General features: G+C 42.7%; 1 protein-coding gene across 1 annotated transcript in view; it reads left to right on the top strand.

The window, feature by feature from the left end:
- Nucleotides 1-17,583, top strand: part of LOC309392673 (prosaposin-like) — a 68,973-nt gene that overhangs the window by 21,245 nt on the left and 30,145 nt on the right. The window contains exon 2 of the mRNA XM_081954101.1: nucleotides 11,774-11,904. Coding sequence (XP_081810227.1) covers nucleotides 11,774-11,904 — 131 coding nt within the window. The remainder of the gene's footprint in view (nucleotides 1-11,773; nucleotides 11,905-17,583) is intronic.

Genomic DNA, 17,583 nt, shown 5'->3' with positions numbered 1-17,583 from the left:
CAAATTCAAAAGCCCAGAGAGGGCATAAAACCAGGGCACTCTCCACATCTCTGCCCTTTTTCCCCAGGACCTCAAACCATGTGGTCCTGTCCATCATCAATAAACCTTCTTTCCAAGCAACTTCCATGAATCCAGTGTCTTTTCCCCCACTTGGAACTGAACCCAGAAGGATATTTCTTCCGACACTACTTACATATTATAATCTATGCTTCAAATATGCAGCTTGGCAAGGGCAAAAGAAGAAAATCCTTTCCCTCCTATATACCCAGTACAATGTTGTACATGCTGTATTCTGTTGACACATCTCCGTTCTGATGATTTATATGGAATTGAAATTAATTAGGCCTAAATATGCTTCAAATATGCAACTTGCTTGCTTTTTGTAAACGGGGAGATGAAAGGAGGGTGTGGACCAAGTAAATTATGTTCTAACCTAGAAAATTATGGATAATCCAAACGTTCATTTCTCTGTGAAGCAAGAAGACATACGACACTCCGATGAGCTGTTTGTTCACCTTATTCATTAAAGATGAGGTGAGAAAATAGGTCACCAATGGTGAACCACTGTGCTAACTTTGCTAAACCTATTATGCTTAGGTTTTCAGCAGACATAGATGACGAAAAAACGGCTTGTTCTTAAAAAATCAGCATACTCTCATTAGTCTTTTGAGCCCTGCATTCTGATTTTAGGAGTCCTTTTCTTCTTTCTTCCAAGATGGGTGTGTCATGCAATGACACAAAATGGAGGAAAAGGTAATCTCAGGAACACAGTGGCCCAAGTGGTAGGATGTGAGCTTCTCTCAATCTGTGGGAAAATTCAATTTTTTTTGCTATTAGTTCTGTGGGTGTGGCTTGGTGGGTGTGGCAAGGGAAGGATACGAAAAATCCCCATTCTCTCCCCACTTCTGGGGGAAGGACATTGCGAAATCTCCATTCCCGCCCCACTCTGGGGCCAGAGATGGCATTTGTCGGTTCTCCGAACTACTCAAAATTTCCGCTACTGGTTCTCCAGAACCTGTCAGAACCTGATGAATTTCATCCCTGCTCTCAACTAATAATGAACTGCTGGAGCAAGATGAATGGAATCCACATAATTCCTGGGGGAAATGGTATTCTCCAGTTCCAGCTGCTTCCTCTTCCACATTTCCAACTGGATTCTTTTGAGAGTTTTTATTTGATCCTTCATCAGGATGAAACAAATCACTTGTTTTGGGGGAGTCTTTTTAACCCTTCCCCCCAAATTTTTTTGATCAGGTTTCTGGTTTTGACGGATTGATCCTATTTGTATATATTTTATCCCTGGTGCAAAGATCCTAAAATTAATGCATCCTAGGAATTTGTTTCTCAAAACGCTAAAAATATACCCTGCGATTCTACCACATCAAAATGGATTTGGGCTTTTGAGCACATGCACTAAAATAAGCCCTCCCCACAAAATAAGCCCTCCCCGAAAATATTGCAACGCAGCAGCAGCCATGAGGTGACCACGCTCGCCGACTCCTGCACCTCAAAAATAATAAGACCTCCCTGAAAATAAGGCCAAGTGCTTATTTCGGGGTCAAAAGAAAATAAGACCCTGTCTTATTTTTAGGGAAACATGGTACGGAGATGTTGGAAAAATATGTTAGCACTTAGAGAAGATCTAGTCTTCTGCCAAACATCAAATATATATTTCAAAATAGGCTTCAGATAAACAGAGTTAAGCAATTTATTTTAAAATTAATGCATCCTAGGAATTTGTTTCTCAAAATGCTAAAAATATAGCCTGTGGTTCTACCACATCAAAATGGATTCCTCCTTAGGAGAATGATTAAGTCATCGCAATACAGAATGCATCACATTCCTGCCTATAACAAATGCATTAAAATTATTCCTTTTTCATTGTGTGAATTTTCCGGGTATGCTTAAGTGGACAGAAGGCAAACCCTCATAATTATTTTAACATTTGCACAATTCTTAAATTGGTAAACTGTTTAATGTTCACTTCCTTCTAGATTGAAAGGAATCCATTTTACCTCCTGTGTTTAATTGAAACGCCAGGAGGGTGGCTGACTCAGAGGGAATTGCTTTATACTGTATATGTCAAAGTTCGCTCCTTTTCTTTCTAACTGCAATATTTCTGGAAATCACTCTTCACACCCCCCAAGTAAGCTTTGGAAGCAAAACTTCTATATCTCAGGGAAGTAGACTTAGGGATCAGAAAGATTTCTGTTCCTATTTTGCCTTTATTTCAGCAATGAGAGGCAATAATCTTAGTACCGCACTATGTGTATGTGTTTGTGGGATATATCATACATCATATCATAGTGTGTGTATGTGTGCGTACAAAACAATCCATATATGTTTTCTGAGCATTTTTATTGAACAGATCAAACACAAACAGATGCTGCCTGCTTCCCAAGAAAGAAAGAAAAAAAAAGCAAAAAGCAAGGAAAAAAAGAAAAAGAAAAACGACTTGGTTTCTACATTCCTTATCTATGCAGTATGTGTGTGTATACATGTGAGTGTATGTATGTATGTATGTATGTATGTATGTATGTATGTATGTATGTATGTATGTATGTATGTTATAGAGGTGGTATTCAGTCTGTTCTGACCAGTTCTGGAGAAGATAGCTGGAAAACAGGTTAGTGGGGTGGGAAGGGAATGAGGATTTGGCAGTATCCTTCCCCGAGGAGTAGGGAGGGAATGGGGATTTTACAGTATCCTACCCCCTGGAGTGGGGAGGGAATGGGGATTTTACAGTATCCTTCCCTCAGGAGTGGGGAGGGAATGGGGATTTTGCAATATCCTACCCCCTGGAGTGGGGAGGGAATGGGGATTTTACAGTATCCTTCCCTCAGGAGTGGGGAGGGAATGGGGATTTTACAGTATCCTTCCCTCAGGAGTGGGGAGGGAATGGGGATTTTGCAATATCCTACCCCCTGGAGTGGGGAGGGAATGGGGATTTTACAGTATCCTTCCCTCAGGAGTGGGGAGGGAATGGGGATTTTACAGTATCCTTCCCTCAGGAGTGGGGAGGGAATGGGGATTTTGCAATATCCTACCCCCTGGAGTGGGGAGGGAATGGGGATTTTACAGTATCCTTCCCTCAGGAGTGGGGAGGGAATGGGGATTTTACAGTATCCTTCCCTCAGGAGTGGGGAGGGAATGGGGATTTTACAGTATCCTTCCCTCAGGAGTGGGGAGGGAATGGGGATTTTGCAGTATCCTTCCCTCAGGAGTGGGGAGGGAATGGGGATTTTACAGTATCCTTCCCGCAGGAGTGGGGAGGGATTGCAGATTTTGCAGTATCCTTCCCTCAGGAGTGGGGAGGGAATGGGGATTTTGCAATATCCTTCCCCCTGGAGTGGGGAGGGAATGGGGATTTTGCAGTATCCTTCCCTCAGGAGTGGGGAGGGAATAGGGATTTTACAGTATCCTTCCCTCAGGAGTGGGGAGGGAATGGGGATTTTGCAGTATCCTTCCCTCAGGAGTGGGGAGGGAATGGGGATTTTACAGTATCCTTCCCGCAGGAGTGGGGAGGGATTGCAGATTTTGCAGTATCCTTCCCTCAGGAGTGGGGAGGGAATGGGGATTTTGCAATATCCTTCCCCCTGGAGTGGGGAGGGAATGGGGATTTTGCAATATCCTTCCCCCTGGAGTGGGGAGGGAATGGGGATTTTGCAGTATCCTTCCCTCAGGAGTGGGGAGGGAATGGGGATTTTACAGTATCCTTCCCGCAGGAGTGGGGAGGGAATGGGGATTTTACAGTATCCTTCCCTCAGGAGTGGGGAGGGAATGCAGATTTTGCAGTATCCTTCCCTCAGGAGTGGGGAGGGAATGGGGATTTTGCAGTATCCTTCCCTCAGGAGTGGGGAGGGAATGGGGATTTTACAGTATCCTTCCCTCAGGAGTGGGGAGGGAATGCAGATTTTGCAGTATCCTTCCCTCAGGAGTGGGGAGGGAATGGGGATTTTGCAATATCCTTCCCCTCCATGCCCACCAAGTCGCATCTAACCACTCCATGCTCACAGAACCAGTAGTAAATTTTTTTTGAATCCCACCACTGTCAATGTGTATGTATGTATGTATGTATGTATGTATGTATGTATGTATGTATGTATGTATGTATACACACACACATACACAGAATTACTGTATATAGCAAATTTCAGTTGTGTGAATGTAGTTATTTTAAATAGCTTGTGGCTGACTATATTAATTTTATAAGCAGGGCACTATAATCTGATCATAACCACACCACACTGGAAAGAGATAAGAGAAGCAGTTTGATTGTGGTGTAAAGCAACTTATGTCTCAATCATTCAGACTGTTGAGACTTTATAGAGAGAAAAGAGATTTGGGGTGTTATGACAGAGAACACAACACCTACACATAAGTACAGATAAGTAGGGTAGTGAATTATGTAGGGAAATATTCAAGGGAAAAGCATTTCATCAACGAAAAAAAGATTTTGAGATGAAGAAACAAATGGATAATGAGGTAGAAAATAATTTATATTTCTTATTCTAACTACCCCAGATTTAAGATAATAGAGAGAGACTGTAGAAGGATATTAGGTTAATACAAGGAGGCTATGTTAGGATAATAGGAGAGGCAATAACATGAGTTAATTAATTCCTTGTTCAATGTTCATGTAGAGTGATTATACAGAGCGATCTCTGAAAAGTATCAGAAAATATTATTGGATATTTCAGGCACTGAGACATGATTTTACAGATGCAAATCTCAAGAAAATGTGTATTAATACCATGTTTCCCCAAAAATAAGAGCTCCCCAGATAATAAGCCCAATCGGGCTTTTGAGCACATGCATAAAATAAGCCCTCCCCAAAAATATTGCAACGCAGCAGCAGCCATGAGGTGATGACGTTCGTCGTCTCCTGCACCTCAAAAATAACAAGAGCTCCCTGAAAATAAGTCCAAGAGCTTATTTCAGGGTCAAAAGAAAATAAGACCCTGTCTTATTTTGGGGAAAACATTGTATGAAGATGTTGGACAAATATGTTAGCGCTTAGAGAAGATCTACTCTTCTGTCAAACATCAAATATATATTTCAAAATAGGCTTCAGATAAACATAGTTAAGCAATTTATTTTATAAGCTTTGAAAACATATTAATTAATTGGTTGTATGAAAGCTGTGCTATGCCAAACCAATCCTTTGTCATCCTTGGACATACGTATTTTCAACCTGCTTTAGCCTGTAATAAGTGTGTGTGTGTGTGTCCTCATAGAATGATTTAAAGTTTATTATTTTATGTGTAAGTTCCCAAAGAGTTTATATGTGCTCAGAGAAGTTCAACATTTTTTTCAAGTACTTTTAACCATGCCCTTTCAATGTTAAACTAGTGCTTAATGTACAAGAGGGTTCTTTATTCACGAAACAGAAGGTATTGCTGGAATTTATTTAATTAAGTTAATATTTGTCCTGGGGGTACTTAAGGATCTGAAGTAACTAATGTTTTGTTGTTAAACCTGTTTTAGCCTGGCATAAAAGGTGCAAGTTACACAAGTGCCTCTTGAAAAGGCCTGTTCTGACCTAGGTTTCCCGATACAGTAAAAAGCACATGCTTAGTCCCCAATACCTTCTTTTTATTTCAAAGGCTGTGAATTATGTTCATTCACAGTCCATAATGAGTCCCAAATAGTTGTAAAGAGTCCTACAGTAGGCTGCCAAAGTCTTTCGGTATAAGGCTGATAAGCACCCACCTTTATCTTCCTTGAAAGGCTGCCAAAGACTTAATTGGCAATTAGCTTGGCAAGACCACATGGAGCAAAGAGTCAAAATGGAGCTTCAGGAGGTATACTGACCAGCATGAACCAAGTTGCTTTATGCAAAGGCTTATGTGCCTTTGTTCCTCCTTTATGTCCTATGGGAGGGGCCAATCACCTCCAAGCCTTACTTCCGAGTTGTCCCTTCTGTCTTCACTGTTCTTGCCTTCTGGCAGCTCTGTGCATGTGTGCCCTGGGGAAAAGGGGAGCCTGTTTCTCTGCCTCACTGATGTCCGACTCTGGAGGCTCTGGAAGCAGCATGTAACTCCCAAATGGCCCCATCTCTGCCTCCAACACAGAGCCCTCGTCCAAGCCTTCCCCAGACTCCAGGACTGGCCCATGTTCCTCCTTAACCTCCTCTCTGTCCAAAACTGCTGCCAGCTCCACAGGCCGTCGACGGACCACAACAAGGCCATTAACTGCTCCCAAAACAATCCTGTTCCATAATATACTTCTCTGAAATGATTTTAATCTCACCATGTTTGATATGAATGAACATTGTCCCAACCGGGACATTTCTGTTCTTTCAAAATCACAAAAAGAATTCTGCATTTGCCCTACCTTGATAATAAAATGAGACATGTAGGCCCAAATCAAATCATCTAGTAAGGATATGGATTCATCCTATCTGTTACTCCCTTCCCCATCAAAACCAGTATTCTGTACTTGCTAAATATAATGAAACATCATTTAATTATGTTTTAATGTATTTTCTTAAAACTTCTTCCACCACCCTCTTGTTATATGGATGATAATGCCAAAATTCTAATTTGGAGAACTGCCAGCAGAGGAAAGGAGTCATACTGTGCAAAGGTTTTGCCATAATGTACAGTATGCATCAATTCATAAGAGACTGAAATATAATTAGAGCCTGAAAATCTTGTTTGTGCTTTTCTGGTGTCAGCATTTTCCAAAAGTTGATGTACAGTTGTAGCATATCTTTATAAGCTGCAGAGCAGGTTACTTATCATCAAATTTAGTTATTTGTTCAATGGAACATCCTCTTTTAATATTTATTAGGCCACCCATGACCCATTGAGTCATGGCTTCAGAGATACAGTATTTCCTTATCTAAATAAACAGAATCACCATGAACGGAAGTGACTTCTAACTTCCAGTTGGCTTCCCCATTGAGATTTTTTGTGGGAAGCTGGCAGTCAGCATTAGACATTGTCCTTCTCCCTTCCCCCTCTTCCCCTCTCCCCCTCCTCTCCAAGGTGGGTTGCTGGGGGTTTGCAGGGGTTTGGTTGATCCTTTAGCTAGGATTCTGCCCAGTTTGGTGAACCCTCAAATGCCACCACTGGCTGGCCACACCCATCCCACCCATCCCCTCCAACTCCTCCCCAGCCTTCCCAGAAGTCTCCATGTGGCCCGTACATCATGCCGCGTAGAGGCTCAGGGAGGGGGGAAACGGGCCTACCGGAGGTTTCGGAAGTCTGGAAATAAGCCTTTTTCTGGCCTTCAGAGAGCCTCCGGAGCCTGGGGGAAATAGTTTTCGCCCTCCCAGAGGCTCGAGAAAAGCCTCCGGAACCTGGGGAGGGCGAAAAACTCCCCCACCCCACCATGGTGTAGGAGTCCGACTAGGCCTTGCCAACTATGGCCACTCCCACTCATCAGCAGGGCAGCTAACCCATGGCTGCAATTTTTGAAGCCTATTCCTGCCTCTCTCCCTCATTCTTTCCCCTTTCCTTTCCTTCCCTGCCTCAATTCCCTCCCCTTTCCTCCTTTCCCTTTCCTTCTCTCCCCTCGTCTCCCCTTCCCTTCCATAGATGGGTACAGGAACAAACTTCAGTGAGGATGCTGTTTGGGAAACAGTACACCAGAGCAGAAAATTCACTTACCTTCCCAGGAAAGGTTGAGTTGTCAAGATACTAGTAACAGCTGTCGCAGCTGTTCTTATTCTGTCTTATATTAGTAACAAAAAAACCCTCGCATCTTAGTTTTTACAGGTTCTAAATACAGTATTTGCATCAGCATCTCACAGTGTTTGAGCTGAAAAGATAGCGATCACATTGTACATTATTATAGAAATGTCTAACTCGAGTAGCATCAGGGGTGGGTTCCTGCCAGTTCTGACCTCTTCTATAGAAGAGGTTCCACAAATCTACAGTGCCGTTTAGAACCGGTTCCAGCTCACTCCCCCCGCCCGTCCGCACATCATCAAGATGAAGAGCGAGAGGAGGAATTCTGGGAGTTGAAGTCCACAAGTCTTAAAGCTTTCAAGTTTGAACACCCCTGGGTTTTTTTTCCTAAAGGGTTAGGAGTGGAAAGGTCTTGTAACTTGACAGCTTTAAGACCTGCGTGCTTCAAATGCCAAAGTTTCTGAGCCAACATTTTGGTTGCTAAGCAAGAGCGTTGCTAAGTGAGTTTCACCACGTTTTACAAGTTGGCCACGCCCACCCAGTCACATGGCTGGCAAGCCACTCCCACCTGGTCACATAGCCGGCAAGCCACTCCCGCAAAGCAGGCCACACCCACAGAAGAGGTTCTAAAAATTTTTGAAACCCACCACTGAGTAGGATATAAAACCTGCAGAATTTTGGAAATAAAAATGATGATTCAGCTGATTCCCACACTGTAGGAAACCACACATTGGTATATATAATTCCAATATAAATGCACACCTGCCGACTATCTCTTTTGGTCTTTCCACTTCTTGTGGTTATACTCTTATCATTATTAGTAGAAATTGTGAAACTGAATCTAGAGAGAAGCTCCTTCATAGGAAATATTTTGCAATATGTTGCAAGAACCTACTTCAACACCACAGAGTTGTATCCAACTATGACAATGAATGATGATGACAGCAATCAGAGGTGGTATTCAGCCAGTTCGGTCTGGTTTGCCGGAACCAGTAGTGGAAATCGCAGGTGGGCCTGCCCTGGCTCTATGCCATCCTATGCTGTTTTCAAGCCAAACCACATACGCGGAAGGCTGAGTGCATGCATACAAATGAACCGCCCACGCATGTGCTCACATTTGCAAACTGGTAAGGAAAGTAAGTGAATACCACCCCTTACAGCGATGAATCAATGAATCAATCGCTCACAATAACTTTTACAATCTTTTTTGCTTCCATATCTATTCTGAAGGTATGGGCCATTTATTGAAGATTTGTGAGAAGGGCTGCAATGAGGATATTAGGGGAAACCAAGAGAATCTTCATTATGGTCTTTTGAGCTAGAAGTATGTAGATGAGCACTAGATGACAGAAAAGTGATACAGAAAACTAACCATTTGCTGCCACCTAGTGGTGATCTGGAATTTTACAATTCAAATCCGGTAGCTGTAATTCATCTCATGATTGAAAGCCATTTTGTGTTAAGAATTTATATCATACATCTGTTTCTTAGTTGTGTCAGACAGTTAATTTCACTCATTGATTGGCTCCATCGATTGCAGTTTAATCTGTAGAAGCAGCTGCAAAAGGATTGTCTTGCAGATCTGTTCAAATATCTGTATTTCCATTTCTGCAGTAATAATGCAAAGAAGATGTATACATGGATAAAGCCATTTCTGCTCACGGTGCCACTTGTAGTGATGCAACTTTTTTTTTTCCACCGGAATTAAAAGAGCAAAAGAGCCAGTTTGATGTAGTGGTTTAGGTGCTGGCCAGAAAACCAGGAGATTGTGAGTTCTAGTCCCTCTTTAGCCATGAAAGCTGGCTGGGTGATTTTGGGCCAGTCATTCTCTCTCAGCCCAACTCATCTCAAAGGTTGTTGTTGTTGTTGTTGTTGTTGTTGGGGGAGTATTAGGTATGTTTTCTACCTAAAGTTGACCAAAATTGAAGAGTTTACATCCTGTGATGATACATTTAATATTATTAAGCAGCATCTACCTATCTCAGGTTTTTGGGAAGGCTCAGTAGGTGGACAAAAATGCCACATCCAGTCCAAAAATCTGGCTGACTATGCATCGACAATAATACAGAAAATATGGTTTGACTGACAAATGATATTGACTGACATTTAAGGGAGTTGCAAGTATGTTTTATGGATGTCATAAGATGCCCCTTATTTCTTCCCTTTGTAGCTGCCCACAGTAACTTTACTGCGGTCATTAATCAGCACAAGAGAATTAGTATTCAAATATCAATAATATCAAAACCCAAATTGACAATGTTGGGTTCATTTTAAAAAAACTACATACAAAGAGTTTTGGCCAAAAGACAATTTCAGTTAAAATATGCTAAACGTCTTGCTCAGGCTATTCATATACAAAAAGGAAAAAATAGTAACCTGGATAATCTGATTTTGAAATAGCAATATATAAAACACACACAGATACACAGACGCACACATACATTTAAAAAAAATAAAATAATACCTGAAAGGGGATTTAAGAATTTAAAATCTTTTACAGTTTATAGACCCCAAAAAATATAATATAGTACAATACCTAACTTGACATGTACACCCTAAAGCCAGTTAATGTTGACCAGGGATGGGCTTCAAAAATTACATCAATGGGTTCGCTACCCTGTTGCTGGGGGAGTGTGGCCATAGTGGGCGTGGCCTGGTTGACCTGCATCACGGCAGGGTGGGGTGGGGGATGGGGTTTCATCCTCCCCAGGCTTCGGAGGCTTTCTTCGAGCCTCTGGGAGGGCGAAAACTGTTTCCCACAGGCTCTGGAGGTCGGAAACAGGCTGGTAGGCCCTTATGCCCCCTCCATGAGCCTCTGTGCGGGCCCTGCACTTACCTGGCATGATGAACGGGCCACGGGGAGACTTCTGGGAGGGGAGGGGCAGGAGGGGTGGGTGGAGTTGGCGTGGCCAGTCAGGAGTGGCATTTGGGGGTTTGCCCAGAATCGGTTTGCCCAAACTGGGCAGAATCCTAGCTAGAGGATTGCCCAAACCCATGCAAACCCATCCCTGATGTTGACCCTTAGTGGATATTTGTCCATTAGTGGCTAGGATTCTGACAGTATTTACAGTACATTTATTTATTTGTTAAATTTATTTGCCATCTATTTATTTGTCCCCTACTGGGGGCTAATCTAGGCAGCTTACAATAATAAAAACTATTGTATATTGGTTTCATTGGTATTCATGATTTTAAAAAGGTTTATGGCATACCTCCCTCTTTCCCACCATGATCTTTAAATGACTGGCTGGCCTTTATAGTGTGTGTTTATCTATAGATCATCATTTATTGTATATTACATAGAACCTCTGGGCTTTTCTTTCTTTATTGTGTTCTCTTCACACTGCATTATGGGGTAAGTTATGATTCCCATTTTACCAAGCGGGCATTAGTTGTGTATTTCTTTCTCCAGGTGGTTCCTACATGGCTGAATTAGGTTTGAGGCCATGTCTATGGTTCTAAAACTTTTGTCCTGGATCAAATCTATATCCAAGTAGGGCTCAAATCCATGATTGAAAATAGTACTTGGTTTCACTGTGAGATAAAGCCATGGGCGGGATTCAGCCGGTTCAGACTGGTTCAGGCAAACTGGATGTTAATTTTAAGCTGGTTCGCCAAACTGGTAGCTACAAGGGCTGCCCCTCCCACCCCACCCCTCCCCTCCCAGGAGTCTCCACGTGGCCTGTTTTGGATGCCAGATAATTGCAGGGCCCATGCAAAGGCTCTGGGAGAGTGAAAAACAGGCCTACCAGAAGTCCAAAAAATGGGCCCATTTCTGGCCTCCAGAACCCGGGGGAGGATGTTTTGTCCCCCCGGGGGAGGATGTTTTGTCCCCCCGGAGGCTCGAGGAAAGTCTCCAGAGCCTGGGAAGGGCAAAAAACCAGCCTACTGGAAGTACCAGAAGTCTGGAAAAAGGCCTGTTTCTGGCCTCCGGAGCCCAGGGGAAACTGTTTTCACCCTCCTGGAGGCTCAAGGAAACGCCCCTCCAACACCGTGGTGGAGGAAGCCAACTAGGCCATGCCCACCCAGCAATCGGGCAGAGAACAGGTTGCTAAAAAGTTTTAATCCCATCCCTGGATAAAGCTATTTTCTGTTGAACACCTAACATCTATTGTCTCTCTTCTCTTTGTGGACAGCTGCTGGAACTCCTGTGATGTCACAGAAAGAATGTATGGACGATCCATCAATATTGTGCCAGGATTTTGCTACAGCTCTGAAGTGTGGAAGCTTGGAGCGCTGTCACCAGCTGCTGCAAGTTAATAACCCTGTGAGTATACATGGCACTGTAATAAAAATTTCCACTTCATTCTTCATAAAATTTCATCTCACTATATCTAAGGTCTAGATCAGTGTTTTTCAAACTTGGTGAATTTAAGATGTGTGGACTTCAACTCCCAGAATTCTCCAGATAGTTAGGTCTGTGTTTGTGTATGTGTTGAAGACTGCATTGTTTACTTAATAAATAAATGTTGTCCTCTGTAATCAAATGCCTGCTAGCAGCTTACAATATTTTTCAATCCATGTCTTGAAATCTTCCATAATATAATTTATATAGACATATGTGCGAGTGTGTGCGTGTGTGTATGTTCCAGCATAACAGTGTATTCTGTTAAAATACAGCCTGTTGTGCCTTTAAATGGCTTCTACCGTAAAATGGCTTCTACTGTACAGCACAGTGGAGTTGCCATGGTAACTTACCATGGCAACTTACCACAAGGGGGCTCCCTCTGGTAAGAGGGAAAATTCAACAATAGAAATTGTATTTGGTCCGGACATTCTCCCCCTATAAATAAACCCGGGCTACACTGGGTTATCGGCTACTAGTAAAATAAAATTAAACTTCAAGTATGCATACATTTAAATGCCTAACAGGTGTAGTAAAATTAAAAACAAAACCAATAAGTGAAATACATAAATAGATGGGAACAATCACATTGCAAAAACTCTTCCAAATAATTCTGTTTTTAAGAAGTCTACAAAATGCCATTAAAGAGGGAGCTGACTGTGATGGGGGAAGGATATTACATTAAGTGCCCAGCTGCTGGACCTCTGAGACTTTTACCTCACAAAAGTGAAGACAACTAGAAATTTCTCTTGGGACACCTGCAGTGAAACTCGTTTGAGAACATGATCCTAGACAGAATCATCTCTTTTTACCCAGGGTACATGCAAGAAATAGTTGAAAATTAAGGTCCTCACTCACAGTTGCCAGTTAGAAGCAAAGGGAACTTCTTGTTTCAGTCTTTCTCCTTTGACCTCCTCAAGATGTACCCTGTTTCCCTGAAAATAAGACCTCCCCGGATAATAAGCCCAATTGGGCTATTGTGCGCATGTGCTAAAATAAGCCCTCCCAAAATTACTTCTACACAGCAGTAGCCATGAGGTGACCTCACTCGCCGTCTCCTACACCTCAAAAATAATAAGACCCCCCCGAAAATAAGGCCAAGCACTAATTTCGGGGGTCAAAAGAAAATAAGGCCCTGTCTTATTTTCGGGGAATCACAGTAATTAGATAGAAGTGAGCCTTTTCTAGCTTCAGCAACTTAAAAATAATACTATTTTTATTTCAAGTACATTAACTTAACTGTTCATTGATAGCTGTGCTAAGCCTTTGCTCTGCATCCAAGATGGAACTAATCCACCCCTAAAACCCACCATTTACATATTGCTTCCAGTTCTGGTCACCATCATACAAAAAATATGTTGAGACCCTGGAAAGTGTGCAGAGAACAACAATGTTGCTAAAGGGTCTGCAGACTAAACTGTACCATGAATGGTTGAGGGAGCTAAGTATGTCTATCCTATCGAAGAGAAGGATTATGGGGGATGCGAAAAATGTTTTTCAGTGCTTTAGGTGCTGTCCCAAAAAAGAGGTGATTGACTAATTCTCAAGGGTTAAATATATTTAACCTTGATCAAATAAGCCAGCTTTATAAACCTTCTTTTTTATTTAAAAATCTTGAAGTATTTTTTTCCTTTTAAATAGTGTCCAAAAGCTCATTTCTTTTTATATTTTCTTTATCTTTCTCGGGAATTCTTTCATAAGTATTAGACACCTCTTTCGTAACATTTTCACAGTGCTATTTCAATCTGAGTGACATGAGATTTGTGAGAATTTTCAGGTGATCCAAGAGAGCTAGCCTATTGCCCTGCAGAAATTGAGATTATAAATTCAAAACCATGTATAATAATTAGTTCTTCCTCTCTGTTGAGAGAACATTCCCACTGGATAATTGGTAGCATTGTGAAGATGTTGGATATTACATCATATTGGATTAATCCAGTAAAATGGATGGGATTACATTGTCCATTTATTTCTGAAGAACTGTGTTTATCTGAAAGTTAATCCAATGTTACATATGTAGGGTCTTCTGCTTGAGCACGGGATTGGATTAGAAGACCATGAGGGTCCCTTCCAATTCTGTTATTCTATTATTCCAATATTCTTTTCCCATCCTCCCTTAAGGTTGTTCCCCTACTGCAACAGATGGCTTTCTGATCCCCCATGTCAACTCATAAAGTTGCCATGGTGACGAAAGGGAGGGGAGCACATTCCACCCATACCTTCGGCTACAGTCGGATCTCAGATTAATACAGCAGGCTTGTGAGGCATGCACCTCGTTGGAGAATGTGATTTATGACACAGACTGAGGGGAGGAAAGAAACGGGGGCAAAGTTCAGCCATAATTCAAATGAGGTCAGATCTGACTACAATGGGGTATTGCTGAAATGGTGCTCCTAATAAATGACTGGATTTGAGGCTTGAAGCTCATGAATTAATTAGGCCATCTTTTGGAAACCTGACACCCCACATGTGTCCAGATTCTCCAGAACCCATTTGGGGGGTTAAAGGAGTATCTGTTCTGCTGGTGGAAGGCCACGGCTAGACTCAACCAATATCAATATAATACTCCAGGATGAACTGTATATATTTCCCTTTCTGCTAGATTCCGTTCAGTTAATTCTGAAATCATCTTAAATTATCTAACCCTGACTTTTGAGTCAGTAAGAAATGGAGTCGGAACTTCTGTTTACTAGTCCAATCTTCTTTTCAGTCAACCAGCCTTATCTTCTGCCCTGGAGACTGATGCCTTGAATGACATATTACATTCAAGATGCAACCATTGCCTAAACAGCCTAAATAGCAGTCATATAGTTCATCTCAATCAGTTGACCACTCTCCATCTCTTTTAACATCTTTACCAACTTAACCAATTTCTTTACTCCTTGGTTGCAGTAAGTGATGTTAGAGGGAAAAGGATATCACGGGCAACAACTCCCATCATCCCTACAGTATTTTCTGGGCTTGCTGCAAATGTTGGGAATATTTGTCCAACTCATTGGAAATTCAAGATGGGAAAGGTGTTTAAGACAAGCAGATGGCCTGGTTTTTCTGGTGACCGCTATATTCATGCTCCAGTTTTTTTGAAGCTGCACTAAAATGTGGCCTATTTTAGGATACAGTATATGGGAGGAAGCTTTATTTTATTAATAGAATAACAGTGTTGGAAGGAACCTTGGAAGTCTGCTAGTCCAACTCCCTGCTCAAGCAGGAAAACCTATATCAGTGATGGCTTACCTTTTTTTTTTTTCCCGAAAATTTTATTGGTTTTTTAAAAACATTTATAGGGCAAAGGGTAAGTGGAATGGTATACAAATTTTGGCAGTTGCAAGTATGGCAGACGCCCCCTCCCTCCAAACTCATAAGATAAATCTATGTATAAAATATTAATACAAGATCATGTAAAGTCAGCATATTAGATCTAAGAAAATTTTCAATCAATTTATACAATTATAATATATAGACTAGATATAATTTCATTATTACTTTCGGTCTGTTTATAACAATGTGGTTTTCTTATTCATTTTTGTGATCTGAGCTTTCTTGATGTTGCCCCATCACCCCCTGCTGGCAGAGCTCCGGCCCCTCCCGTGTCCTGTATGACCGTTGTAGAGTCTTTTGTTTTTTCTAGATGGACTTTATTTTTTTCCATAAAGGCCTGTGCCTCTATGGGTGTATTGATTCTGATTCTTGTCTCCTCCCAGAATATCAGCATCCCTTCAGGCATCAACCATCTAAACCACACCCCCTTCTGGTATAGTTTATTCGCCAGTTGCGAATAATTTTTCCTTTTCTCCCTAATTTTTTTGGGGATCTGCTTCAAGATGGTTATCTCCCTGTCATGGTATGTCAATGTCTGCCCCCTTTGTACACCCAGAATTTCCTCTCTTGTGCTTTTCCTAAGAAATTTAATATGAACCTCCCTGGGTACATTATGTGTTCTGGCATATGCTGAATTCACTCTATAAGCCAGATCTATCTCCCATTCCATCTGCTGCTTATCTTTATGTATGTATTCAGCTAGAATGTTGGTCATAATGTCCCTTATATTTTCCCCATCTGCTTCTATGACATTTTGAAATCTAAGATAAAAGGACATTCTCTCAAACTCTGTTTTCATTTGTTGGATATCAAGTTCTTTGTTTCCCTTCTGTAAAGCCTCTACCCCCCCTCTCGCCTCCGACACCCCACCCTCCACAAGGTCCAGTCTCTGTGAGTTCTTATAAATTTGGGCTTGATTCTCTTTAATTTCTTCCTTCATTTCTTTTAATTGTTTCTTAATTTCTTCCTGGCCCTGTATGAGTTGCTGGAGCATTTGTTGCAAATCCATCTCTGTACTCTTAGGTTGCATCAGTTCTGTAATCTTTGACTGTGTGGCAGGACTGGATGTTGCAGATGTCGGTGCAGAAGTAGCAAAGCCAGGTTTTCCAGGGGGTGGTCTTTTTGGAGACATGGTTTATAAAACAAAGAGATCAATCAGTGTAGAGACTGGGCAGCTGGAGAAGTAGAGCAGGCAGATGAGTCCAGGAGGCAGAGGATCCAAACAGGTGGGAGTTTCTTTAGTCACTCTAGCAATAGATGAAAGTTTTTCCTCCAAAGAGTTCAGGAAATAACAATCCACAAGAGATTCCTCTGGGTGACACAGAGACAAAGACCGGAAGCCTGAATTTTAAAGGTGGAGTCAGGTTTCACAGTTCATGAAGACAACGGAAGTGTGCCATCTTGCCCTGCCAGCTTTGGGCTCAGAGGCATAAAAAAAGTTTTAAAAGTTCACAAAGTTCTCAGATCATCAATAAGTTCTGGAACTAAGTCCAATGAAAAGCACTTTTACTGGGGTGAGGCATCATTAGTGGGCTCTCCCCCCACCTCCTTCCCCTGGAGGCGAGAGCAAAATTTTTTCAAGCCGCTTGTCCAAGGGGGGGGGAATCCCCCTCCCTCCAGCCACTCCTCCAAAAATAATCCGAAAGCTTAGCTTTTGAAATTACTGACAAAGTCCATCAATTCAAAAAGCAAGGGAGTGAAGAAAGGAAGCCTCTCACCATACCGCCGCTGCTTCCTTCAGAAGTATGCTGTCCGATCGGCATTGGGCGAGACGCCTACGCGCCCTCCGATACTGCTCCCCGGTGCCTAGAGCGAAGCGGAGGAGCCCCCACCAGCCGCCGCCGATGCTAGGACCTTCCGCGAGCCGCTCCCTCGGCAGGACGCCCCTCCGGGGCGTCCTGTGCCCCCCCAGAACGGGGGAAGCCCACCGGGAGAGCGGGAGCGGGCAAAGGCTTGCCCGTCGCCGTAGCCGCCGGAACCGGAAGTGATGGCTTACCTTTTTGTCGTTGCATGCCAAAAGTGCATGCGCCACCCTCGACAGCACGCACACGTGCCCACATCCATAATGCAATGCACATATGACCCCCTGTGTGCCCTGCCCCCATGCGTGCTCCCCCCACGCATGCATGCTCCCCCCCTGCCCATTTTTTGCTTCCAGATTTGTGCAGGAGGCCTTCCAGGTCCAAAATGGGGCACATGGGCACTGCGTGAGCCCCCAAAATGCAATGCCAGCACCCCCCGTGCATGTTCCCCATCCCTGCACGTGCATATGCTCATCCCCCA

This window comes from Natrix helvetica, assembly GCF_964273705.1.
Source record: "Natrix helvetica genome assembly, chromosome: 5".
Taxonomy (NCBI): Eukaryota; Metazoa; Chordata; class Lepidosauria; order Squamata; family Natricidae; genus Natrix; species Natrix helvetica.
The sequence above is the reverse complement of the archived record's forward strand: the minus strand, read 5'-3'. Positions and strand labels throughout refer to the sequence as shown.